At 38.7% G+C, this 27,911-nt stretch overlaps 1 protein-coding gene across 1 annotated transcript in view; it reads left to right on the forward strand.

Annotated features, from left to right (window-relative positions):
• The first annotated feature begins 954 nt into the window (after positions 1-954).
• The window catches only part of malrd1 (MAM and LDL receptor class A domain containing 1), a 50,565-nt gene continuing 23,608 nt past the window's right edge, over positions 955-27,911 (forward strand). Inside the window, exons 1-18 of the mRNA XM_026292291.1 lie at positions 955-1,210; positions 2,580-2,711; positions 2,814-2,902; positions 2,995-3,159; positions 5,804-5,900; positions 9,978-10,112; positions 11,588-11,740; positions 13,493-13,598; positions 14,162-14,529; positions 14,853-15,298; positions 19,174-19,261; positions 19,367-19,543; positions 19,657-19,813; positions 22,507-22,663; positions 22,765-22,875; positions 24,250-24,463; positions 24,567-24,814; positions 25,951-26,239. Coding sequence (XP_026148076.1) covers positions 1,045-1,210; positions 2,580-2,711; positions 2,814-2,902; positions 2,995-3,159; positions 5,804-5,900; positions 9,978-10,112; positions 11,588-11,740; positions 13,493-13,598; positions 14,162-14,529; positions 14,853-15,298; positions 19,174-19,261; positions 19,367-19,543; positions 19,657-19,813; positions 22,507-22,663; positions 22,765-22,875; positions 24,250-24,463; positions 24,567-24,814; positions 25,951-26,239 — 3,298 coding nt within the window. The 5' untranslated portion in view covers positions 955-1,044. The remainder of the gene's footprint in view (positions 1,211-2,579; positions 2,712-2,813; positions 2,903-2,994; positions 3,160-5,803; positions 5,901-9,977; positions 10,113-11,587; positions 11,741-13,492; positions 13,599-14,161; positions 14,530-14,852; positions 15,299-19,173; positions 19,262-19,366; positions 19,544-19,656; positions 19,814-22,506; positions 22,664-22,764; positions 22,876-24,249; positions 24,464-24,566; positions 24,815-25,950; positions 26,240-27,911) is intronic.

The following is a 27,911-nucleotide window of genomic DNA, read 5'->3' on the forward strand; positions in this document are numbered from 1 at the left end:
CTTCTCCCTCTTCCTGTGTGCTGCGTCACTGGACTCCAGCTTCCCTGTGAGTAGACCATGTTCTTCTGAGTCTTCTCAGTCTCCTCCTGGTTCCTGAGTTCCATGCCTCCTAGTACCTGCTTCCCTGGCTCCAGGTCCCTGACCTCTCCCTGTTCCTGTGTTCTGTGTCACCTGACTCCAGGGTTTCCTTGGCTCCTGTTTCCTTGTGAGTGACCACACTCTCCTGAGGCTTCTTGGTCTCTCCCTGTTCCTGTGATCTCCTTCTTCTCCTGGCTCCTGTGTTCCGAGTGCCCTGGTTCCTGGTGTTCTCCCATGTCTTCGTCTGGTTCTCTGTGTTTTCTAGTCCTGCTCCTGTGTTCTGGGATTCTCCCTTGTAAATACCTTAGTTGAGTTTTCCTGTTTGTGGTAAATAAAACGGGCGGCACGGTGGATGAGTGGTTAGCGCTGTTGCCTCACAGGAAAGAGGTTCCTGGCTTTCCTTTGTGGAGTTGATTGGTGACTCTAAATTGCCCATAGGAGTGAGTGTGAGTGTGTGAGGTTGTTTGTCTCTATGTGGCCCTGTGATGGACTGGTGACCTGTCCAGGGTGGACCCCTGCCTTTCACCCAGAGAGAGCTGGGATAGGCTCCAGCTGATCCCTGTGACCCTGGTTAGGAATAAGTAGGTACAGATGATGGATGGATGGATGGTAAATAAAACCTTAGTCTGCAAGCTTAGACCTCCTCCTTGTATACAAAACATGACAGAATATATATTGACTTTTAGGAATTTTCTGAAATTGAATTTCTATTTTCCTAAGAATCCTTTCTTCTTGTAATATGTGTTCCTGTTAAATACAGGAAGACATAAACCAGCAAAGTGACCTTATTGAGTAACAGTCATAAAAGCCATTTATTACCTTTACAACATATTAACAGCTTGTACGCAGGATCCAAGTAAACTGTACGTGGTGAGGCAAAGCTTTTAACACGTCTTAACAACAAAATGCTTTGCTTGGAGTTGAAAATAACATGTTCTAATTAAAAGACGAAGAACAAGCAGGCTGATGACACAGCTGTTAGGATCGGCGTGGCTGCTGCTGGCCTTGGTGTTTATGTCTACTGGTGGATGTTCAACCCAGGAGCTCACCTGCACTGAGAAATTATGTCCGCCTGAGGATTGTGTGTGTGACTTTGGTGACAACTGTGGAGATGGCAGTGACGAGGAAAACTGTGAGTGGAACACAAAAAATACATTATTATGATGGTCTAAAAAAAAATAGCAGGGAAGGTTGAAACACCACTGAATGGGAAGAAAGTAAGACAACCAGACTAGACCAGACTCACCTGAAGATATTTAGTGTTCATACTGTATATAGAGTACCTATATGTTGTGCTGTTGTGATATTGTATATCATCACAAAAAGCACAATTTATACAGTATTTCCAGTTCCTGTTGAATTAAAGTATATTATTCATAATTCAAATATTAACTGGCTTCCATGCAAATGAATAAACTTCATTAGTGGGCACAGCACTGGTCTATTTCTATACAACGGTAATGAGATGTCCTTAAAAAACTTTTTATATTGTAAACAAGCAATGGATGTGTAGTGTAGCGAGTGTGAAAAGTAAGACACTGAAAAAATACATTTGAGATCATATCCTTCTGAGACACAGCTGATTCATTTATGTCCTCTGCAGTGTCCATTTTGTCTCAGTGTGAAAACAAAGGTCCTCTCATCCCACCTAAACACATGAGATATCATTGGAAAGGTCAGGATGTCCTCTATTGAGCATATTAGGACTTGATAGGGTAGCTCAAATGAGATATAGAAAAGATATAGACCAAAAACAAATGCCCACTATAGAGGACATAAATGAATAGGCTGGGTCTCAGGAGGATAATTAAAAAAATATAAAGCTAGAAATGTATTTAAATATGGAAAATGTATACATGTCACAACAGTAGACTATGTTAACATTTTTTGCATTTAGGTGAAAAGCATTACAAGACAAAGTGCTCAGGATATGCAAATTCAGTAGAACAATAAAGAAAAATCCACATTTAGTTGTCTAATTAGTATTTTGTCATTTTATACATGATTATGCAAATGTTTGTCCCTCACAGCATTTTGTTAACAACAAAAAAGTCAATCACAGATTTACAATGGTTTGAGCAAATATCCAAATACAATGACACTCAAATAAAATAAAAAAACAAGTATACCTCAATATAACAGGCTTCAATGGAAATTTTAAATGTTTTATATATCTCAAAAAAAGAAATGTCCTTTGTTACATCACTGCTAATACTCTGCTGGTGAGTGTTTTATCTGTGAAAATACAGCAGTAGTATGACGAATGGTTTATAGTCCATTGCACATTTGGCCATAAAGTTAAATAAGAATCCCTGATTAAAATGAGAAACTATTTGGTTTCTGAGCTCTGCTGAGCTGATGACTCTTCATTGTACATGGAGCCCATGACCTAACCTCAATACAACATTAATGAAAAATATATTTCTGGGTAAAAAAAAAACATGTGAACTGAGTACAAAAAAAAAAAAGAAATCAGTGAGTGAATGTGTTTTGTCTTGAAGGTTCAGGATATAAGAGGTGTGACTTTGAGGACGGGTTCTGTGACCTGATCCAAACCCCAGAGACATTTTCTAACTGGACTAGAACGACTAATGTCCCGGGACTGAACCATACCCACAACAACTACACATCAGGTTGTAACATCTGATATCTAACATGAAGTATATTAATTGTATATATATTTCTGTAATATATTTTTCCATGTATGATCCTTCATGATTTTCTTCCTCCTTCAGGCTATTTCCTGTCCCTTTTTACTGCTGGTGGAAACAGAACCACAGCAGACCTGAACAGCCTTGTGTTCCTGCCCACTCAGTCCTGCCAGGTAAGACTTTCCTCCAATCCACCATCTTCAGCAGAAACTAGGATAAAACCATGAACACCATAACTTATTTTCCTTGCACTTCTATTTAACAGATGAGCTTCTATCACTATGTTGGGGAAACACATGGAGATCTTCAGGTCCTGGTGCAGACTCATCCACTGGGTCAGAGCAAAGTGGTATGGAAATACTCCACCCAACCACAGGTGAAAATGTGGCTGCGGACAGTGATTCAGTTCACCAGTAATCACAGTTTTCAGGTCTGTAACATTCATGACATACCATTATAGGTAGAGCTATTTAATATTACAAAGTGCATACATTATAATGTAATACTGTTCTGTATATCCTACATAATGTGAAAATACATGGTCTCACTGTTTCATAAGGTGTTTTGTTTTGTGTAACTCATCACTATTTCATATCAACTATAATTAATCAATCAAGAAATTGACTTTCATACAATACTTAATCAATTATATTAATACCTCAAAGGCCAAAAGATTGATTTATATATATATATTTATATATATATATATAAATATATATACTTTCTTGTCCTACGATAGAAATGATGGTGTGGATTTTGATGGGACAGCTCAAGTAAGGTCTCGGGAAACAAATAATAAATAAATAACAACAGGGTTAAATCCTTTAAAAAAACAAAAAAGTGTGACAATTTGTCTTGGGCAGTGTTTATATTGATTCATAACAAAACAGTACATTAACTTTAACAAACATTACTATATTATCAACTATATCCAGTTATAGCAGCTTTATATACTTATTAGTTACTAGATAGACTAGAGGCTATTGGCACTATTTTGAATTTAATAAAATAAAAAAGGATAAAGCTGGTATAATATTTTTTTATGGATGACATGATTGTGTGTATGTGAAGGCAGAGATTATGATAAAGACTGTTCAACCGACTTTATTATATTGTACTAATAACATGTCATGTAGTTTAGTAGGCCTATCCTAAAGTGTATTATATCAAAGGGTAAATGTTTGTTCTTATGAGGTTCCCTAAAACTGATGAAGTCATCTCCGCTGGAATGAGCTGCACTACAGGAGCTGTTCATGTGCACTGAGGGGCTAGCAGACTGCAGAGACCATCTGGAGTCCTGCTGTTTGTGTCCTTCTTATACCCTTAGACAATGTCAATGTGTCACCTTCTCCCCTTCTGTCACTGACTACAGCAGGCTCAGGTCATAACATGAACCAGCACCAGGGGTAAAGAGAGGTCAGCTCTCTGCTAACACTCACTTTTCTCTCCATTAATTCACTTCCTCTTTCAAAGACAGTTTAGTTTACCCTGGTGATTTCAGTGGGGCGTGATTTCAGTTTAATGATTTGCAAATTTAAGGCTTTTTAAACTTGTCTTTTTAGTCTTAGATGTCATTAGAGTTTTCCCTCTATACATTTCACTAAGGTTTGATTGTATCAAATACAATAAGCATGCATAAATCATAAATTTGGCCTAAAGGTGAAACACAAACAGTCATGTTCAGTCATTGCTAGTATATTACAATTATAGCCTCAAAGTCCAGTTTTGACCACCTGACAAATATGACCAATGAGTGCATTTTTCCATCACCCCTGGTGCTTGTTTTGACCATAAATAATAGATTATAAAACTCCACAGGTGTAGATAACACTGCTCTGTGGAGTTTGAGCTCTGACGCTGATTACTGTGATGGTGCTGTCAGAGAAAATATGTTTTAAACCACAGCAGCACTGTGGCATTACCTAAGCCTGTGAGTGAAATATCTCAACTACTGTGCGAACTGCCACAAAATTTCCTCTACACATTCATATTATTTGAATAGGATATTAAGGATACTGTAATCTCATTATTTTATTACATTGTTCATTTTAGATCTTAATCTTGGATTTATTTTAGCTGGACAACATGGTGGCTTAGTGGTTGCCTCACAACAAGTTGGTTTGTGGTTTGTGTATTTTGTTTTTTTTTTTGTTTTTTTTTGTGGTTCCTGCTGTTCTCCTGTGTCTGGTTCTCAGTGTTTTTTAGTCCTGTGTCTGTGTTCTGAGATTCTCCCTTGTAAATACCTTATTTGAGTTTTCCTGTTTGTGGTACATAAAACAGGCAGCATGGTGTCTTAGTGGTTAGCACTGTTGCCTCACAGCAAGAAGGTTCCTGGTTTGAAACCCATCAGGGGCCTTTCTGTGTGGAGTTTGCATGTTCTCCCTGTGCTTGTGTGGGTTTTCTCCAGGTACTCTGGTTTCCTCCCACAGTCCAAAAACATGTATGTCAGGTTGATTGGTGACTCTAAATTGCCCATAGGAGTGAGTGTGAGTGTGTGAGGTTGTTTGTCTCTATGTGGCCCTGTGATGGACTGGCGACCTGTCCAGGGTGGACCCCTGCCTTTCACCCAAAGAGAGCTGGGATAGGCTCCAGCAGGAATAAACGGGTATAGATAATGGATGGATGGTTTGTTTTAGCTACTAGTTTCAGTGTTGTTGATTTTATTCCATATGTATTGTGGCCCTGAGAGCTCAATGCACTGCGAAAAGAGAAAACACAACAAAACACCAAAATGTGCTACAAAAAAAGAAAACTAAAACTAAAGAGAGAATATAGCCACCATATAATTTAGTGTACCTTACTTTTTGATGTTAACATTGATGATGTTTACGTTAGCACAAAGCACTGCTCTGCCCAAGTACAGCCTCATCGAGCTGTCAGCAAATCTATGTTTTCCCAGAGGGTCAGTACAAATCAGACATATGGCACAAACTACAGCTGCATGCAAATATACTATTGCACACAGACAAATGTTGTGCACACAGGTCAGAATACAGAGATAGAAACAGACTGTGTAGAAAAAATAAAAAGACTGATGGAGTAGTAATCCTGACAATTTTCTGCGTATCTACCAGGTGGTGATTCGAGGGGAACTTCTGGCTGACAGTGATGCCTTCGAGGTCCTGGCCATTGATGATCTATCCTTCAGTCCTAGCTGCAAAACTGTGACTGGTACTGCTACTATTAATAACATCTCACTACATAGACAGGACAAGTTCAGACCTTGACATTTTGAAGTATCGCCACACATAAACAGACCTCCTCCAACTTGTTTTGAATACTGATTACAAGGGGAAGACAATAAAGCACCCAGGATGGGATTCATAACATAATAAAGAAATCATTAAAATAGTGCTTACTACACATTTTCCTGCACTGAGTATGGTGCAATCAGTGCCACAATGTATGGGCTTATTTATGTGTGCTATATTGTGCTGCCTGTAGGTCAGTGATGGATATGATACAGCTGAGCATCTTGGCTTGGAACCACTGATAAAGGGCTGTCTACTTGGCATTTTGAACAGAATTTTAACGTGCTGCTGAGATGATATACGGGTTTTTATTCAGCTGCAAGCACAAATTTTAACTAGCGTCTTTACATATGCTGCCATTTATGATGTTCTTGCTCTCTGCCTGTACAACAAACAGGAGTTGATTGTCTTGTTTATTGATTGTCTTGTTTAGAGTACAATCTGTGGCCCTCAGCTTTGTTAGGTTTATTTTCCCAAGGCTAGTTTAATTGTACCGTGGAGGCAGAGTTACTGGTTTGAGTTGGATGTCAAAGTACCAATTATGTTTTCTAAATGAACTGAAGTAGTTTCCTGCACATATACAGTAAAATTTAGAGATAAGATAACATTTCCTATATTTGCTTTGTGTCTAATCCTGTTTATTTAATGCTAGTATTGTGACACACTGAACTAGAGGCGGTGAATATGGTAAACATTATAGCTGCTAAACATCAGTATTATCATTATGAACATACACACTGACATGACATTAAGGTCACTGCTGTGGCTTGAGTACAGCCTCATAGAGCTGCTACCACCACCAAAAGGATTGGTCCGTTCACTGTGAAGTTTAACTGAACTGTGTAGATTATTTGTGATTGTTCAAATTCAAATTTATTTAAAGTGTGATTCACATAAAATGTCTCCGCACACTGTGAAGTGTTACAACATTAAATCAGACATTGTTAAAATATTAAAAATTTTAAGGTAGTGACTTAAAAAATACATAAAACAGCATAGTTTAGAACAATGGTAGAACGTAGAAAAACAGAAAATTAAAATGGAGTTGTGATGAATATGTTTTCATCTTATTAGCCACAGATGCCATAGAAAAGGTTCAAGCTATGAAAATGCACACTGGCCTTTTTTGAAACTGTGGTAAAAGGACCACCAGGGATGGGGTGGAAGATAGAGATGAAGATCTTTTAGATGCCAAGTTATTAACAATCTTTTAAATTAAAATTGATGCTTAAAAATCTGATCTCAAAAATGAGCTCATTATTATGATTTTCTGCCCCACACCTGTAAACACTTGGTTCTGTAACACCTTTCTTGGATGCTTCTGGCACAAAGAAGACAACAGATATGGTTAGTGACTAGCTGGTGAATATCTAGTCAGATATTTTCTTGGGTAAATGGTGAAATGCAAATCACAGCAAGGTGGAATAAATGATTTACATTCAGTGTGTAGCCACAAACACCCTATGTGATACCTAGACAGGTAACTATCTCCCTGGCTCATGGTCACTTATCTGTCTCTTTTGTTCCCAACAAAATATGCTTTACATCTCACCAATGTTAATAGCAGTCTGCCCTTGTTATTCATATTGAAAACATAAATCCAAAAAAAGTTCAGGGGATGAGTAGTTGGAAGTACTCTGGAGTCTTCTCACAAGCAGCTGCATATCACTACATCTTCTTTTATTACCAGAGCACCGGTTCCAGAGTAATTACCAGTGGTTTCACATTAAAACGTCAGTAACTCTTCACTATACAGTCGAGGTTTAATGCGTATGACACGTCAGTATTTTAATATGGCCTGTATATAAGCAGAAAAGCATGGGTATTGCTTTGATACGTCTCCCACATCTATTATTGCAATGTATATATGCCATTACAGTCACTTAGAGTGGATTTATACCCCACATCCTTTATTATGCATACTATCTCCCACATAGCCAATATATCAGTTCTACTGAATTATGGGGTTCACAATGTTTCTGAATTTAGATTAGGTGCAGTGTCACGAGTAATGACAAAATAAACATTAAAGCTGGCTTATAATTAATTGGAAGCAGGGTGAAAATAAGTCAGAAACATGTTATTGTAAATTACATTTCCAGATGAATGTTGATGCTGCACTTAACACCCTGTCATAATACATCACACTCATTGCAGGTGTGAATGTGTTTGCATGTCTATACACATTTTGTCTTGATAAGGTGATTCAGATAAGAAGACACTGTTCATAGGTGTAATATTCATGGACTTTATAGAAGCATTAGGCAATATCTACTAATAGAAGCTGCACTTTTTATATTAACATTGAATTATTACAGCTAATATTAAATGTGTCACACATAGACATGGCCCATGGAAAACCATGTTCTAATTTTATAGTTCCCTTGAGTTCTATGCAGTTTTCTGTTGTCTAGCAGACTCATTCTGTTTCATTCTGTTTGCCAGTAGCAGCATATATACATTAAGTGTTGCTAAATTTTACACTCAGGTGCCATTAATTTAGAAGGAACGATGTGATGATATAATTAAAACATCCCCAAAGAGATTGTGAAAAATATGTAGTTTATGCTTGTTTCATTAATTTGAGGAATGTTAGTCTCTTTACAGATATTCAGGTAAAATGTGTGTTTATGTCTTTGTCTCTGAAGTGGAAGCTTGAGTCACATGTGGCTCGTAATTTATTATTTTGTTTTGTTTATTGCATTTTTGTACTGACACATGAATTTTGCATTTCAATCAAGCACAAAATTTTTTCGAAACTGACTTTTGGAGTTTCTTTTAGTAGGTGGTGGAGACCAAAGCAGGAGGGTAAATATTGGACATACATGTGCCAGGTGAACAGAAACACAATTCCACACTAATGCACCATGTCTGCTAGATTTGGAAATAGATAAATGTAATTCACTGTATCAATATCATTAGGTGATATTACATCAATCACAACAGACTGGCCCAATCCAGCCTGACTGGAAGTCATTTTCAGTCAGAAGGGTAAGGGACCAATCAGCAAAGAAAACAATTTACAAAATATACAAAGAAGTTCTCGGCAACTGAAGAGAACTCAGCTCAGGTAATATAATATACAGAACCAGAAACTGACTAAAACAAAACAACTGAACAAACACACACTGACCAAAAAAGCAGGACCCTTTTTTTTTTTTTTTTTTTTTGAGATTTAAGGATTGTTGAACATTGATGGTCAAAAGGCTGCAAAAATGAGTTGTTCAGACAAAGTTCTTAAATGTTTTGAGTATTTAAAGTAGCTAGTGTTGTGATTGTGTTGTTGCGCTTGTTCCACTCTCCTCACACAGCAAACAAATAATTTTTGGTTGGAAGAAACCTACTAATACTGTTTAGTTTTGCATCTGTTGAGGGTGTTTGTTGGAGTCTTTATGTTGCATGTTTCAAACCAAGCAATTCGTCTTTTCAATTACATCTGTTGTGTAACAACTGAGGTACAGATGAAATCTGGTGGACATATGGAGAGTTGCAGGAAAGGGACAGAATGACAGGGTTGAGACAGGGGTCATTAGAAAGTTTTTTCTTTTTTTTCTTGTAATCAACTTGGAGAATTATTATTTTAAAAGTCACTTACTTCTTTTAAACAGTGAGTCAAAAACATTTTAAAATGTTTCACTTACTGTATGTATTAAATACATCTCATAAGCAAAAGGAAATCCATTTGTTCAAGAAACTGAATCTGAGATTTGATTGATGAACACATTTGAACTTTGCTCATTGCTTCACAGCTAAATATAATCTTCACAGCTAATGTACTTACTCTTTTCTGCACTAATCCACAGTGCTCTTCCATGTGTGCTCTTTAATGATAAAAATCACATGATGGAAGTCGGTGATAATGACTGTAACTCTTTATGTCCGGTCAGCCTATCTGATTTAATAGCTCATGGTTATCAAGGTTCCTCTTGCAGCTGAATAATGAAATTTGATCAAAATGGTGATAGTATTAATCTCTTATTTTTGATTCCTGTGGCAGAGAGCAGTGTGCCCCCTCCTCCTCCTGTTTGCCCTCCATCCTGGTTTGCCTGCAGTGGTGGGGAGTGTATCAGGGAAAGCAAAACGTGTGACTTCACCCCAGATTGTCCCCATGGAGAAGATGAAGCCAGTTGTCGTAAGCACCTTGTTGCCAAGTAACACATTCAAATAATCCATATCACATTTGTCTTTATTCAAATACTAGATACAATTATCTTACCGCAAGGTACCTAGTAATTGATTTATTTTTTCTCAGTCTGTATTTCAGTTAAAGGGTATTTAATAAATACAGATTTGTGGGACTCTTCTCACAATTGTAACCACATGGATTTATTTTATAACCATCAAAGTTTAGTTCTCTTGACTTTTGAGAAATCTGTTTTTCACCATTTTGGCATCAGAAATGAGTGTAAATAGTTTGAGAAATAAAAATTCAGTAGTCCTAGGTTTTAGTCCTGAGGGTCGAGATCTCAGCCGTTTGACAACCACACTGAACCCGAGGCCATACAGAAGGTCGACCCCAGTGTTGAGCAGAAAGCTGTCATGGCTCTGGAGGCTCTGGATGGTGGCTTTGAGAGCTGTCAGAGAACTGAGCCTGGGGGACCAGGCATAAGGCTGTGGATGTTCTCTGGGTCGGTCTCGATGACATGCATGAATGAGAAGCTTCAACTCCTCAGAAGGGTGACCGTACAGGACCAGGAGACCTGGGTCTCTTAGGAGAGCAACCTTGGCGGTGTACAGGGATAAGGACAGAATCAGTAGTAGCAACAGACGATCCAACTGATGAACCACAGACAAGGGTAGGAATCAGAGTGGTGTTGGCAGCTCCAGCAATTGACTCATCAGCAACGAGCAGGGACGGTGGTAACATCAGTGTCTCCAGCCATTGACAGGACAGGAATAGTGACGTCAGCAGCTCATGCCATCATCTCACTAGCATGGACAGGAGCAGAAGTGGCTTTGGCAGCTCTGGCTATCGACTCATCAATATGAACAGGAACAGAGATGGCATCGTTGAACCCCCATGGAGGAGGGACTACGAAGATGTGAGGACAAAGGAATCTGTGGTATCAGCAGGATTGGCCAAACAACTGGAAGATACAGACTCAGAGGCGTAGCTGGAGAATGAAGTGTGACTAGTAACAGCCCCGAAGCTGGCACCGTTGAGAGCTTTGGCTCCAAACTGACAAGCCCTTGTGGTGATGTCTCTTATGGGCCTTTCTTTTTCAGGAGCTTTTGATTTTATCTCTCTCGCACACGCACACACACATCACACACATTACACACACCACACACAATCTTTTTGAGCAGATGGATTTTTCAGAGTTGTCATAGATTTCTTTTTTTTATGGTAACATTTCCATTTTGTGAGCAATTTCAATGATTTCTCTCCCATGTTCTACTTCAGACTGAAAATCCATTGTTGATCTCATAACAGCTGACATGGAAATATCACAGCAAAGGCTAGTAACTAGTAACTGGAGCTTCCAGTCACTACCGCAAAAAAGAGAAAGGGAATCTTGTAAAATTTCATATCTCCTTTCCCAGGTGATGAATGAAAGTTAACACTCAACTTTATTAAATCTGTTGCTTCCCTCTCTTTTCCTTCAGCTTCAGAGTGTGACTTAGAGAGTGGCTCATGTGGCTGGTATGAGCTAACCCCTGGTGATGGTTTTGACTGGGTCAGGGGCTCATCTATGGAGGTGCCTCCAGAATACTACAACCACCCACCACCTTTGGACCACTCAACAAACAGCACTGAAGGTAGACAAAAATATATGTACATTTGCAATACACAGTTGCTGCTACTGGTCTGTGGAATAGGAATAAAAATCTGATGAGCTGATAAGGTGATTTCATTGTGTCCAGGGGGTTTGGTCAGAAATATCAGGCGAAAGATAAGTTTCCAGATTGAATCAGTGTTTTGTGGGTAGAAAATAATTCCATTTTCTGTGTGTTTTTGAGAGATAAGCACTTCATGGAGAAATGCTTTCTCAGCCGTCTAAATAATAGAAAGCAAATAGGCATACGCAGTAGCCATTCAGCATATTCACACATTCACTGAAATACATTTTAATAATATGCTCATTCTGAAACACAATGAATCTCTTAGGTTGGTGCACCACAACATGTCACCGTATATTATGTCTAATAACAAGGAATCTTTTTGCCTGCTGACATGCAACAGATTTAGCAGCACCATCTGTTGTTTGCTGTGAGAAGATGCTCTGCTAGTTTCAGATTTGGAGACAGCAAACTGAACTTTCTGTTCTGTTTTGTGACACTTCAAGTTTTGTGAAATGAAAGGCTAAAACAAAACATACTTTTTTTTTGTAGTTGCCATTTATAATGCAAAAAAAAAAAAAAAATCCAATGTGATGAACTAATATTATTATTTATTTGTTTTTCCACAGCAGCTAAATTTAATCATGATGGAGAAACACACTTTAAAGATTATATATTTAAGATTTTATAATAATTTAATATGTTAATTTTTATAGATATTTTACAACCCTGAATCAGAAAAAGTTGGGACAGTATGTAAACTTAAAACTTAGACTGAAAATAGTGTTTTGCAAATCATGTACCCTGTACTACACCAAAAACAATATAGCAGATTATTTGTTGTTGTACCTCATAAATTTTATTCATTGTTCGAAATAAACACTCATTTCAATTCTGCCTGCAACACATTTCAAAAATACATGGGACAGTTGTGTTTCAGAGCTAGTAATGAGCTAAAACAATGAAACAAAGATTTGATTTGAAAAACGTGATGATCAGCAGCTGATTGTGATCATGATTTGGTACAAAACTGACATCCAAAGATGGGCTGAGGATTGGTTTATTTTAAAGAATGAATAAAATTGATGCGGTATAACATCAAATTATGTGCTGCTGTATTGTTTTCAATGTAGTACAGGACACAGATCACTTACAAAACACTATTTTCAGTTTTAATTAGTGTTTCTGCTTGTTGAACATGCTAAATTGAACTATTGTTGGTTATTTTTTTAAACTTTGTCTAAGGAAGTGCAACCGTTTCATAGTCAGAGTGACACCCAGCATGGTTGGATGATTTATGTCTGATTAAATGGCCTTCAGTCTATCATTGCTGTCCCAAGTTGCTATTTGATGGCTCTTAGTGAGTATGCTGTGCCTTTGTCTTTTGACCTGTGTCAACAGTAAGGCACTGCTGCCTTTGTGACAGCAAATGACAGGATATGTTTTGTTAATCCAGTGATTCTTAATATACATTTGACATTGTAGTAAAAATGCCAGAGGGAGGGGTATATTTTAGTTGATGAATTTTACCTATCTGGAAACAAGAACAAAGTACAAAGGTGTTTAGCTAAAGAATTAATGTGCATCTGCCTTTTGTAACAGTTTCAGCACTTTTAAAAGTGATGTTTTGTCTGTCTGGTGGAACAAACTATTAAAAATGTGGAGATGTGTTTTTAAAAAAGTAAATGCTGAATATGGCTTGAATATTAATTGGTTTCTCACTTGCTGCAGGCCACTTCATGTTTATATTAAAGAACAGCAGCAGTATTATTCCAAGGGCTGTTCTCCGTGGACCCTGGTTCCAACAATCTGCCTCAGGCTGCACCATGAGCTTCTGGTGAGTCACAGCAGCCGAGCGTCTTCAACCAGTCTTCATTTCTCTCTCACGCTACAAAGTTATTCAACATGATTCTTCACCATAACCAGAGTTATTGTAACTGTAAACTCATCTAAAAGTTTAGACTTTTTTTTAGACCATTTTCTGTCTCTCTAGTTTCATGATGCTTTTTTTCTTTCCTTATCATTTCAAATGTCTCTACTCTACTCGCTCTTATTTTACAGTCACACACAGAGAAGAGACACATCTGAATCTGTCATGTTTGACAGTGTTATGGCCCCTAAAAGTTTATGTCAAGTGACAGATTATATATTTCCACCAGGTGATTGGAAAGGTTCTGCTGACAGAAAAGTACTAGAGATTTATAAATTAAACTTTTCTGCAGAATAAGAAAAAGTTTCTTGTGTTATGTAATGCAAAGTGTACGTATTATCACAAGTGGAAGCTGTGATGTACAGTATCTGGTGTGAGGATGTATTGTCAAAAGTATAATACCACAAAATGAAAATATTGCTGTGCTGGAATATTACTGACAGTAAAATTTTAACTTCCATCTCCTTCAGGCATTATAACTCAGGCATATCTGTCGGGGCTGCAGACATGTATCTTCGTATCAATGGAGTCCCAAACAATACGATCATATGGCAAGCATTGTACGACCAGGGAACCCGCTGGAACCATGTCACATTGCAGCTGGGACGTATAACCCAACCCTTCCAGATTGCTCTTGCTAAGATCAGTCTTGGTGTGTTTGATGGTGTGTCTGCCTTGGACGATATCACCTTTAAAAACTGCGCAATGCCTCCAGCAGTGGCAGAGTGCCCCCCCCACACACATTTCCACTGTGTGCATACCAAGGCATGTGTGGAGCACCTACAGCTGTGCGACCTTGTGGATGACTGTGGGGATGGATCAGATGAGGAGGGATGTTGTGAGTGTCTCTAACTGTTGCAAATATTCAGTGGTGGAAGAAGTACTCCGACCAAAGCAAAAGTACAAACAACAGTGTTAATATGCTCCATACCCGGACACATGACAACAGTGTAGTAAAAAGTGTTTCCTCATGAAATGTAGTGAAGTACAAGTAAATTGTGGCATAAATGCTTAAACTGACAAAATTTTCCACCACTGCAAATATTGAAGTTATTTCTGTTTCTGCTTGTAGAGCCTATACTGCCATCATAACTCATTGTAGCTTTATGTTGCTGTTGTTTTCTGGTTCTAGTCAAATTAATTTCCTGTCATGTTACACAGCTCCAGAGCTGCAGTGTAATTTTGAGCATGGACTGTGCAGCTGGAAACAGGAGCAGAGCGGAGGAGATGTGTTTGACTGGACCCGCATTCAAGGCCCCACTCCATCCTTCAACACAGGGCCCTGGAAGGACCACACACTGGGCACCAGCTATGGCCACTACCTCTACATCGAATCATCTGTCCCACAGGAGTTTAAAGACACAGCTGTATTACTGAGCCGAGTCTTCCAACCAACCCACCAGCGTGGCAAAGACCCATCCAAGTCCCACCACCGCTGTGTTTTCCGCTTCCATTACCATATGTTTGGATCACATGTGTTCTGTCTGGCAGTGTACCTCAGGACAATGGCTACAGGCCATGGTCACATGCTGTGGATCCGATATGGAAACCAAGGTAATCTATGGCACAGGAAGACTCTCTACCTCAGCAGCGCTCGACCCTTTCAGGTAATCAATCCAGTGATACAGTACATTCCAGAAATGAACACAAAATAGGAATACATCATATTTTAACATCAGTTTAAGTTTTCTGTAGTTAAAGCTCTTTTCCATTTAATCAACAATGATGAAAAATGAGTGCCACACTGGCATTTATCCTCTGCAATATTGCTTTCAATATGTGAACCGTCCATGCACTGTAAATGTTAAAATTTTGAACAACTACTGTAAACACTGAGTGAGGACGTAGCTATAAACAAACAGTAAGTTGGTTTTATATTGAAAAACTCCAGCTTTGATAACCTGATTTCTCAAAACTGAAAATAAGACTTATCTATACATGCTTTTGAGCAGAATCCCACAGAGATGTGGTCATAACAAAGATCCTCATGTGTACTTAAACACACTCTTTGAAGAGTCTGTACAGGATATTTCTGTGATTGAAGTATTTAGATCTTTTACTTAAGTAAAAGCAGCTACACTATTATTTAAATACTATTATTAAATGCAAAATATACTTAAAGTATCAAAAGTAAAAGTATTTATTAGTCATAGAAATGGTCCCTCTGAGTATTAGCACTGTTTTGGGTGAATATTACTGCTGCATAAATGGATATGTTGAGCATTTGAAGGTTAGACAATGTTTAAGTACTCTATAAATATCTATCATATTGTACAAGATAACATTCAAACAGTTATGTGCTATAGGTAATAATATATTTAAAACCACTTTAACTTTTAAGCAATATTTTACTGTAGCTGGTTAAAGGGAGCTAATTTTGAAATATACTGTTTGGTAGTTTAATCAGTGACAGAACATTCTACTTATTTGTTTCTAAAATGTGAATCTAATAAAATGTGAAACTTCTAAAATATTCATTGGCAAAAAATAGAAAGTTTTACATGGTTTAGCTCTTAATTGAATTGATTAAAAATGCAGTATTTCTCTATGAACTATAGTAGAGTAGAAATATAATGTAAGAAATGTGTTAGAAAAATGGATAAAACAGTACAAATAGTTTTCCTTGGAACAGCATATAAAAAAGTTTTAGTTATTAGTTATAGTTATTTTTTTCCCCACTGCTGGCTAAGTGGCTATTCTTAGTTAAACATTATAATATAACTTGTAGTCATGTCACGTCCTGATCTCAATCATTTGCATTCAGTCCCTTTGAGTAATCAAAAATAGACATGCAGACATGAGCCTCCGGTAAACACAGTTTCTCTGCAGGAAACAATGAAAAGCTAGTGAGGCAAAGACAGTATTTAAGAGTGCACTCCAGCATGGCATGATGAGCTATTTAATAGCTTCACTGCTCAACATTGATCCCTTGAGATGGATGTTGTATTGTCATTACTCATGAGTGAGTATAATTTGAAAGGCAGTTAAAGACTTTTTCTCCATTACGGCATTGAAAACAGGAGCTGTGTTTGTCAAGTTAATTGACTGCAGAAAGGGGCAAGTGTGAAAAAATGAGACACTGATGAATTAAATTCAGATTCAGGCTGATGCGTTTGAGTGCACAGTGGGCATACTGCAAAGAAAGTAATGATTTGACATCTAGTGGGTCTGTCATTCTGGCTGACGCCACTTGTGTTCCTGTTCCCGAGTGGGTCGATGGCGCCTCCTCAGTCCCTGTTCCTGTTGGCTGGCTGGTCGGCAGCACCCAATCCTATCCCTAAGGGAGTCAGTGACCTCCCCTCTGTTCCTGTCCCAGCCAGTGGTTCTGTTCTGTTCCTGACCTCAAGCCACCTCTGTTCCTGTTCCTGAGCAAGTCGACGAAACTGCCTCTGACCCCATAGCTGTTCCCTTGTGGGTTGAGAATGCCTCGACAAGGAGTTGACAGTAATGCCTCAGTCTGAGTTCAGGTCTCCGATGGGGTCGTCAACACCAGTAAAATCCAGGTTTTAGCCTCTGAGGGAGTCAGCAATCCTATTAAAGTTCCACTTCCTGTTAACTGATCAACAGCCAGAGCTGCTAATGTCATCCCAGTTCCTGTTCCAGTGCCAGCCACGCCAGCTTCCTATCTGCTCTTGAGGTCTTCCTCCAGAGTGATGCCAGGCCTGGCCATCCTCTGGATCCTTTCCAGCCACCAAGGCTTGGATCCTGTGGGATATCTGGAACCTGTCCTTTAGGAGGGGCGTGATGTCATAACCCATTTGCACTTCCTGCCCTGGGCTTTTATTTTGACGTATCTTCCCACTTTCATAAGTCTGCTTCTTCCTCAGCTTTCCTTCCTGACTGAGGTCATGTGATTGATTTCACCTGTGGTGAATTACCTGAGCTCTATTTATTTGCCAGCCATTTCCCACTGCCTGGTGCCGGTTTGTCCGTGTCCTCAGCCATCTTAGGACCACTGACACACTTGGTCATCCTCTGCGCTTCATAGTTGGTGTTTGGGGTCTTTTATGTGAAACTCTTGCCTTGTTTGATGAGTACGAAGTTTCTGTCTGTTTAGTAGCATTTCTTCCGTTAGCGTGTGTCCGTTGTTCCTCTGATTCTTGTTAGATGTTAGTCGCCTCATATTTTGGTCAGCAAACACATTTGTCTCCAATTTTCCACATCTCCTGAGCTGCCTGCATTTTGGTCCTCATTTGACCATTACTGAAAACTGTGACAACATGCAACAACTGAAATATCCAAAACATAACAAGGGCTGCGGCACAGTAAAGTGAAATTGTTTCCAAGACAAGCTGTGATAATGGCTAATTACAGGAAAAATATTTCAAAACATGTTTGCAAAATGCTGATGCTTGAATCATGGTAATGTGACATTCTGACAACCTATAGTAAATATTCACACGCTGCTTCTTTCAGATAATGAACATTTTAAAAGCTTGCCTTGTTTATTAGCTATGCCTTATTTTGTAAAGCACATGCACTGGCCTGATTACAAGAAACATTATCAGCAGAAACCAAACACTTTCCTACTTCTGAGGTTTCAGCTGTTTTCTTTGAAAGTCAGAACCACTCTCTTTATTCAATATTTCAAAATTGTGTTTCTCTCCAACGGCTCAACTTGTATGAAGCAATCTCTCAGCTACTTTTTGTTGCAAGTCGCAGTGGATGGAGTGTGATAAAACTTCAAATTCAGCAAATGTAGCAAAGCTTACTGGAAAGCACTGGCTCCGACTAGTCCACACTAATCACGTTGGTGATTTGGTTTTGTATGCAAATTAAAAATGAATTGCCGCCCACATGCAGACGCTGATTAGTAAGCAGGATGTTTAGATTCAGGCCAGCGAATTAAAAAAGTATTAATTTCCTTAATTTATTTCAGATCCACCAGTTTTAGGAAACTAATCATTTTATTGCAGTAAAGTATCAGCACAAGCTGACAGACATACAACCCTAGTTGCTAGTTTTTAACAGTGTGGTAACAGTCACGTTATACCTGAAGTGTACTTTACTAAATATGATATTGAATTGAATATGATTTGAATTTGACTTTCACCAGTTCACCAACTGCCAAATGAAAATGCAAATGTTAATTTCTAATAAATTATATGTGTTAAAATTAAGTGTCGAAAAGTAGGAAAAGTTATACACTATTGTCAACATCACTGACCCGGCACTTGGTTGAAAGGTTAAATTCCTTTTCTAACAATCTTGTCATTTCTGGTCAGAAACCAGACATACCTTCTTCACTAATTCAACCAAAGGACAAAGCAAACGTAAACGTAAAAAGAGGTCACATGAAACATTGTCAACACTTGTTACTTTGTCACAAAAACCTTGTACCTAACATAAGTAACTACCATAAACTTAGAAAGAGCCTGATTTACTAACTTGATTTGCAAATGATCTATAAATGGATTGTTCAGCCAATCTTGAATTTCTCTGACTATTTTCATGTATTTATTTTCACTTTCCCTGTTGCCAGATTTTGATAGAAGGTACAGTAGGAGATGATTTCAATGGGGACATTGGTATTGATGACCTTTCCTTCCTTGACTGTGTCCCATATGAAGGTAAATGGTTATGACATTTCATAAAATACCACTTTTTAGGCCAGTGTTGGAAAACTCTTTCAATTTTCACTGTTGATTTGTGTTTTCTGTCGGCTCTTGTTCTAGGAGAGCTGCCCCCCAACACCACAACCCCTGCAGTGACCACTCCTGCCCCCACAGTCCAGCCCCACAGCTGCCCTGATGGAGAGTTTGTGTGTGGGGCACATGGGGAGTGTGTTCCTGAGAGCAAAGTGTGTGACTTCAGACATGACTGCTCCGATGGCTCAGATGAAACAAATTGTGGTAAAATGTTCTTTTTTTTTGTTCCAGAACTTCTGTAAAGCCACACAACACTTTCTTTATTGTTCATCTGTATTTGTCTCCATCTATATGATTTTTCCTTTATCTTTCTCTAGTGAAGGAGGTGTGTGATTTTGAAGGTGGTGACACTTGTGGTTGGAAGAGTGTTGACCCTTCCTTGGTCGCAATTCATGCATTTCGCTGGTCACCTGACCAAGGGGAAAGCATTCCTGATGGGCAGCAGTACCATCGTCCTATAAATGACCACACCCTGTGAGTAGCAACAAAACTGTTTGAGCTGAAACAATTAGTCAGTTGATTTGTTGAGTGAGAAAAACCAAAACTGCACTCACAATATTTTTTCAACCAAAAATGCTAAATATTCTTTAGATCCAGCTGGAATTAGAATTTCCTGCTATGCTAAGATGAAATGTTGTCCATTCATTCCCAAAATAAGAGACAGATTAATGGGCAATGAAAACAAATGCCTATTCTCTAAGTACTGTAGCTTTCTTATTTGATAAAATAAACTGAGATTAGATGAGATTAAAACAGGAATTATCTCTTATTAAATGAAATGAATACACAGCTGTTTAAAAAGCTACATAACAACTAAAGAGGTGATAAAAAGCAGAAATTGACAATAATTACATATTCACATTTTCTCTATGTGTGATGTTTTTTGCACATCTCTAAAAGCAGAGACATTTAGAGAAGAAATGCACGGCGAGGCTGAGTGAGCGTGACCCATCTATAGCAGAGACACTTTCCTTATTGTCCTTATCTGCGTTTTATTGAGTTGACGGTGTGAGCAGAAAATGGCAGTGCAGTTTGACCACTACATTTCGGTAATTTCTACTCTGAGCCAGTATTGCACACACTATCTCCTTTTCATAACTTCTCCGTCTGGCTGCAACTCCTGTGTTGTCACTCCTACAGCTTCGCTGCGTCTCAGTCGATAAGGCACGAGTGAAATGGAGAAGGGAGGCTCTGTCTTGTTTAACCCAACTGGACCCACATTTCTTATGGGAATTTAATAAAGTAAAGCAGATGGAGGTTGGAGCCGATATATGAGATACTGAGAGTGTGATACTACAGATGAAGCCAGTGAAGCCAGTTACAGCAGCTCATCTTGCTATTGGAGATAGAGGGTTTTGTGATTGTCAGTTTGTAGTTTGCTGGTTTATAGGCTAAAGAACATAGTTGTAAGAATTTATAATCACACATAGCTAATGCAAATAAAACATGATAAGGATAATCTTGGGTAGAGTTGCACAAAGAAATTTCTGGGTTTGACCCATGTTCGACCCTGGGCCATTTCTGTGTGGAGTTTGCATGTTCTCCCCGTGCCTGTTTGGGTTTTCCTCAGGTAATCTGGCTTCCAAACACATGCAGGTTACGTCTAGGTTGATTGGTGACTCTAAATTGCCCATATGTTTGAAGGTGAGTGTGAGTGTTTGTCTGTGTGTCAGCCCTGTGATAGACTGATGATCTGTCCAGGGTGTACCCCTGGCTCCAGTCTGCAACCTTTGACAGGATAAGTGGTTTAGATAAAGGATTGATGAGTGTCTCAGGAGCCAACCAGCTGGCTGTTAAAACAGGATTTCTTCAATGTAGAAAAAAACAATTTCTAAATTACTAAAATGTTTTTAAAAACTGTATTCCTGAAAACAAATACAGACTAATTCAAAAAGCAGGGAAAGATGGAGCTCTGGGTGTGCGATATCTCGACATGTGTATTGCACCTGTTCTGTGTGCAGTCTAGACAGACACTGAGTGTAAGCTGTCACATAATTTGTGTTTTGCTTATCCTTCCTTTTTCCTTCCTTAGGAAAAATGTAAATTGTCAGAATGTTCTTTCTAACTAGGAAGAATTGAATTCTCTATACCTCCAATACATATCTGGTCTAGTGATTAAGTTTTTGGAGATCTTACATTTAGTTTTGACTAGTAAAACCAAAGTTGTAGTTTCCTTGAAATACAAACTCTACCAACAAAAATTTCGTTGTGGATGTTTTTAACCACTGCCCTGACTAGTGAGAGTATTTTTGACAAGTAAAAATACCATTATGGATATCTACAGTAAATGTAATTACAGATAAGGGATGTGGCTAAACAGTTTGCCATAGACACCAAAACACTAGACAAGACACTAAAACTCTACCACTCCACAGTAAAAGGAAACTGACATATTGTCCTTATCTCCTGGGTGAGTGTCTGTGACATATGAGACGTAAACAGGGAGAGCCAGAAGGGAAATATGAGAATGAGTGTTAGATTTACTAATAGTGATTAAAAAAATGGATGAATTGGTTCAGAAAAGAAACGTAGTAGTTTTGAGAGGGACAGAGCCATTAAAGTTGGCAGAGCAACAGATTTGTTTCACTGTATAAAATGCCACCCACCTGAAGGTAAAATGCCTCAAACTCCACAGGCCCATATCTCCAGCCACACCAAAAAAAATCACCAAAGCGACCACAAGCCAATTATTTATCTTCACTTATCAACTGTTAAAAGCATATGTGTGAAATTGGCTGATTTAGATACTGTTTTGCTAAACATCATTTGGATGCAAGTTAAAAAAAAAAAAAAAACTACAAGAGTTTTAGTGTGAGTCTGTGCATGAGAGGTTTAAATCAAGCATTTACTGTATGAAATGCTTTGAAGAACGATTCAAAATATTGTAACATATAGTGTGTATCATGTTATAGCTGTAAAATATTGCAATATTATGTATAGGCCATATCGCTCAGCCCTAAATGAACCACTGTCAGAGTGGAGTGTCTGCATATTGTCATATTTTATTAAAAATTTCTGGTTGATTGGTTTTGATCAGAGACCTTCCTCATTGATATAAACAAGACAATCAAGCTAATGACCTAATTTCCTGCAATGAAATCCAATAACTCTGTTCACTCCAAAATTCACAACATAATTTTGATATTGTTCTGTATTTCCTGTGATAGAGGGCGTCCTGAGGGTTGGTATATGTGTGCAGACAGTTCAAATGGTGGTTATGGTCATATCACTGACCTCCACACACCTGTCATCTCCTCCACTGGGCCACACTGCACTCTGGTCTTCTGGTATCACATGAGCGGATTCACCGTGGGATCACTGAAGGTACGAAAAGACATAGAGAATGGTCCTCACGTCTGTGTCTGGGCTCTAATCAGAACTGTCTTACATAAATATTGGTATCTTTTGTTCTTACAAACGTGCAGGTGCTGCTGAAGTACAGAAACGTCACTCATGAAGTTTGGTCTCAGACTGGTAACCAAGGCAACAAGTGGAGACGAGGAGAACTGTTTTTGGGCTTATCAAACACCTTCCAGGTCTGTACAATTATTTATTTGCTTTGAAAGTGTTACGTTACATGTTGTTAATCAGTAAAACCACATCACATGTCTTTGTTTTGGTCTTGTATCAGAATAAAAACGTACCTTAGATAGCCACATGGGAGAACATGCACACTCCACAGAAACATGGATTTCAAACCCAGAACAGCAACAGTGCTAACCACTGCCCCACTGAGCCACATACAACCTTCTTTGTTTAATAATTATGGACTCTGGAAAATACTTTTTATTACTAGAAATATAATTTTATTTATCCATTTTATAGTTTTGAAATTAAATTTCACCTAGAATAACATTCAGCACACACAGAACTGTACATACACTATGGCACAAATACTTTATGATGACTTAAACCTAAATTATGTTGTGTTAAATGTACAGCTCTTTGTCATTGCTGCTTTTTATGTGTCCCCTGTTGACTTTGTTCTGTCTAGTTTTATTGTAAGACATAAGGTTCTTGCTCCATTACCAGTACATCCATATATTATGGTCAGTAATAAATTACTTATTTCTATTGTTTAAAATGTCCAAATAACCTACTGACTTACATAGGAGATATTTATTAAACAACTCTACTATATTTTGAAGAGTCCCTTTAAACAGGATGTTATTATTATAATTAGTAGTTTTGCAAATGTGATTCCAATTAGTGACTTTCATCTGAGACTGATGAACAGCCTCTTTAGTGATTGTGCACATCAGTGAAACAGGTCTAATTTCAGTTGTTGCAGGCTAAACTTCAGTGCAGAGGGTCAGTGATGATTTGATTGAGATTCATTCAGGCTTAATTTGTTTTTAACATTTTTTTTTTCCTATTACAGTACACATGTATATTCTTACATATGCACATGCAAACTCATTTTTTGATTGTTGTGACTGTGACAGTAATGGGAGTTGCAGTTCCTTCATGTTGTCTGACTGCTCAGGTTATTCCAGGCTGTAGTGACTGCTCAGACAGACACCCACTGTCAGTTCTGGTGGTTTGATTACATGGGAGCAGCCATCCCTTGACCAAATACCACAGCACTCGCACATTTTCGCTGATGCACATTAACCTTTGTCAGAATTGACATAGTTAAATCTGCGCTGATGTTACAATCAGCAACTAAGGGGCTTTTTCATGCCCAACCTCCAAGAGCCTTTTATTAGGCTCTAAGTGCCCTTCCCCTCTTCACTCTGAGCTCTTCATCAAATGGCTGCCCGAAGACACACAATAACATGACTCATCAGGACAGAAGCTATCAGCTCGTTTGTTTCAGTGCCCTGTCTGATTATATTAAACATCAATCCTGGTATCAAAAATATGATTATGTTTACACAGTTGATCCTTTGTGTTTTGTCCCTTGTCAGGTGGTGTTCAGGGCTAAGCGCGGGATCAGCTACATGGGCGATGTGGTGATAGACGATGTCAGCTTCCTGGACTGCTCTCCTCCTCTTCCTACAAACCAGCCATGCACATCAGAGCAGTATGCCTGTGCCAACGGCCAGTGCATTCCTCAGGACAACCTCTGTGATTTCATCAACCATTGTGGGGACAACTCAGACGAGGACCCCTACATCTGCAGTGAGGCCTCCTTTAATGTCTGACTGATGATTCCTTGTGAAAGATTAATCTCCAGATAATGTGATAGCCTGAATTGATTTATTTTTTTATTGCTGTCTTTTAGAGGGCTCTAATGGATGCTGCAGTTTTGAGTTTGACCTCTGTTCCTGGCGCCAGTGCCAACGGGATGACTTTGATTGGCTGATCAAAGCAGGCAGCACTCCAACTGTTGGCACTGGGCCGTCAAGTGACCACACACTGAGAGACCCCTCAGGACACTACCTATACCTGGAGAGCTCTTTCCCACAGGCGGTTGGAGACACCGCCCGTATATTAGGACCCCTGTTAAGCCGCAGGAGCTCACAGTGCAAGGTGAGGTCAAGGTCAAAGGGCAGAGGGCAGGGGTCTGGATGCACTTACATGCAGGTTAGAAATCAAGCACTTTTTTGACAAAGATATTAGACTGAAATCCAGCTCTATTAATGCTTACTAATTAACATAGGTTCTCATAGGTGACCTTAGCTGCTGTTAGACAAAGCAAGGCTGGTTATTTCCTTCTATTTTCTTTTTGCTATTTTGAGCAAACTAGCTTCTGGCTGTAGCTTCTGATTTTTGCACTGAGTTGGAAGAATAGTATTGATTTTCTATATGTAATATGGATACTTCTCTAAACGTTCAACTATTCCTATAAACGTATATTTAGTTCTTAAAGGTAGTTTCAGAAAATAAAATAGAAAATGACCTTCTCTAGATCAGTTATATATTTGCAGCCACAGTCTGCTTTATGCAATGTAACCAAGCAGGTAATTAGAAACTGGGGGCTGGTTTATACATGTCATAGTGTGTGTTTGTGTGTCCTCCCAGCTGTCAGTCTGATGCTCCACAGGGACTGATTGTTTGATTGACTGCCCCGTTTGCTCTGTGTGTCGTGTCTGTCTTATCTAATCCCCAACCTGTCAATCAATCATTCAGTAAGCAAAAAGGCACCAATTAAACTGAAGGGAGGGCTGTGCACTGGGGACGTGAGAGGGAGAGGATGGAGAGTCACATTTTCCTGAGATGGAGGATGTCTTAGCACTGCTGCAACTCATGAACCTGCCTTCATTTTGAGAGGAAACTTGTAGAAATATATCACTGCCTCTGTGTTGTTTGACGGAGAGACAATTTCCCAAAGGGAAATGTATCAATCTAGTGACAAACTAAAACTTATATGCGCACAATGTCATTGGAAAGAGAAGGTGCTTTTAGTATCCTTACTAGGGTCAGTATGACACCGAACAACCTGAAACACATTATTAGGAAGCAGTGATTTACAGAAAAAATATAATACATTTTTATTCTACTATGTGACTACAAAATAAGATATTATGTGATATTTCTACACTTTTTACTGTGAATAGGAAGAAGCTGAGTGTAAAGGTGGGAATAACTTAAGTATCATTATTCATATAGTCACACACACACTGCCATTTTTTTGACAGATTTATCATTTTCTGACTTTTGTGTAGATGCGGTTCTACTTCCACATGTCTGGGGACGGCATCGGGACCCTCAGTGTGTTCAGGAAAAGTGAAAGAAATCTTCACCTCCTACTGAACTTGACTGGAGATCAGGGCAATTACTGGCAGATGAGGGAGATCTCACTGAGCGATACAAGCGACTTCCAGATCATGTTTGAGGGCAAAGTGGGCCGAAGTCCAAAAGGTGACATCTGTTTGGATGACATCACCTTCTCGCCAGGATGTCTACTTGCATCCTCAGGTGAAATAGAGGCCAATACTCCTCCGCCGCCTGCAGGTAGACACCAAACTATGCTTCCCATGTTGTCCATTAATGTTGGCCTGTTAAAAAAGTAAAGTACTAACAAACGCTAAAATAATAGTATTAGTATTGGCCGCTGGGAGCTATGAGCTGAAAAAGAAAATAATACCTGACTAATCTAGGAAATAGGACCAAAAAGGTTTAGTTCTCCCAGAAATGAAGAACAGGGTAAACATGGATTCAAACCATGTAGTGTATCTGGGTGGTCAAACCTTCCAAAATCATCTGTTTTTCATGAAGGAATATTTTTTTTCTGAAAATTGCTGTTTAAGAATCACGATGTGTGGTTAACGATGCACAGCACATTACCAGTCAAAGGCTTGAGAGCATCTCTCCAGTTTTATTGAATTTTACAGTTAATGTCTCAGTGTGAGACTACTCTGCTGGAGAAGCAGGGCCCACATTTCTTATACTTATATTTTACTGTGGCTGTCTGTGAGTGGCTGCATTAGTGCTCATAGGAATTTGCTAGATCCTCATGGAGCAGGACTATTAATCACTCTCTAGAAACCTCTGATGCATTGTGGTATCACTGAGATCTGACACAGGACTGTGCGAGTCATTTCTTTCCTGAGCAGTGTATGGACAAGTGGGATGACAAATGACATTTGAGATGTTAGTAGCTTACATTTTGTTTCATACCCCAACACATTTGAGGTGAATGCAAACGATACACTCACAGAAAATGAATCAGCAACAAGTTGCTCACTCCTGATTATCTACAGACTTTAAAGTTGTCAGTTTCCACTGGACTTTATTACTCAAGAAAAAGTCTTGGTTTTCTGTGGATCATCCACTAACTGGGAATTGTTGCTGATAAATTTAAAAATTGAATTTTTCAATTTGTGAACTTCAAGAATGAACTTTTCTATTTAGGTTTAAGGAAAAAGTCTCACTATCTAATAACTCAAAACCTGGACAGATATGAGAAAAACTGCATGAGTAGTTACTACTAGAGGAGATTACATAATATGGTTTATTTTGTAATTTGGGTGAGGTGGCTCTTAAATTTAAAAACGGATGTAGTCTAATAAAATAAAAGTGCACATGTGATTTACTTCCAAAGCATTTTGAGCCTTTAGCTACAATTCTGTCAAGTCATACTCAAAATTAGTGCACCGACATGAATAAGCTTACACTTTATGGAGAGGATGTAAATGATTCACCAGGGCGAAAGAGCTGGAAAAAGCTGTCATAAGGATCCCAGTGTATATAATTAATAGGCTTAAAAAAATCTAGCTTGGGGAAGGGGTACAAGATGGGCTTGATTTTTTTCAAAACATGACAGGGTCATTTTCAGAAAAAAGTTCAAATGAGCTTGGACAGTGAAATGAAGTTCATCCCACCAGAGAGCTGGGAGTTGCTCATCTGTTTTCTTAGCAGATGCAAACGGATGTACACTAATAGAGATGGTAGGGGTTGGAGTAATTTACAAATGATCACATTTTAATTTTAATTTCAGTCACTGAAATGAACATTTGAGTTTGGAGCAGTATCCTTGCAGTATGCAACTCAGGGAGGCAATGTCTATATGAGGACGGTGGGTGTCACATAGCACACATTAATACAGAGCCTAAACTTGTCCATTTAACACAATATGTGTTGTAATTATTAAGGAAAAATCTTCATTCCAACTGCATAATTAAGG

Source organism: Mastacembelus armatus, chromosome 20 (assembly GCF_900324485.2).
Source record: "Mastacembelus armatus chromosome 20, fMasArm1.2, whole genome shotgun sequence".
Lineage (NCBI taxonomy): Eukaryota > Metazoa > Chordata > Actinopteri > Synbranchiformes > Mastacembelidae > Mastacembelus > Mastacembelus armatus.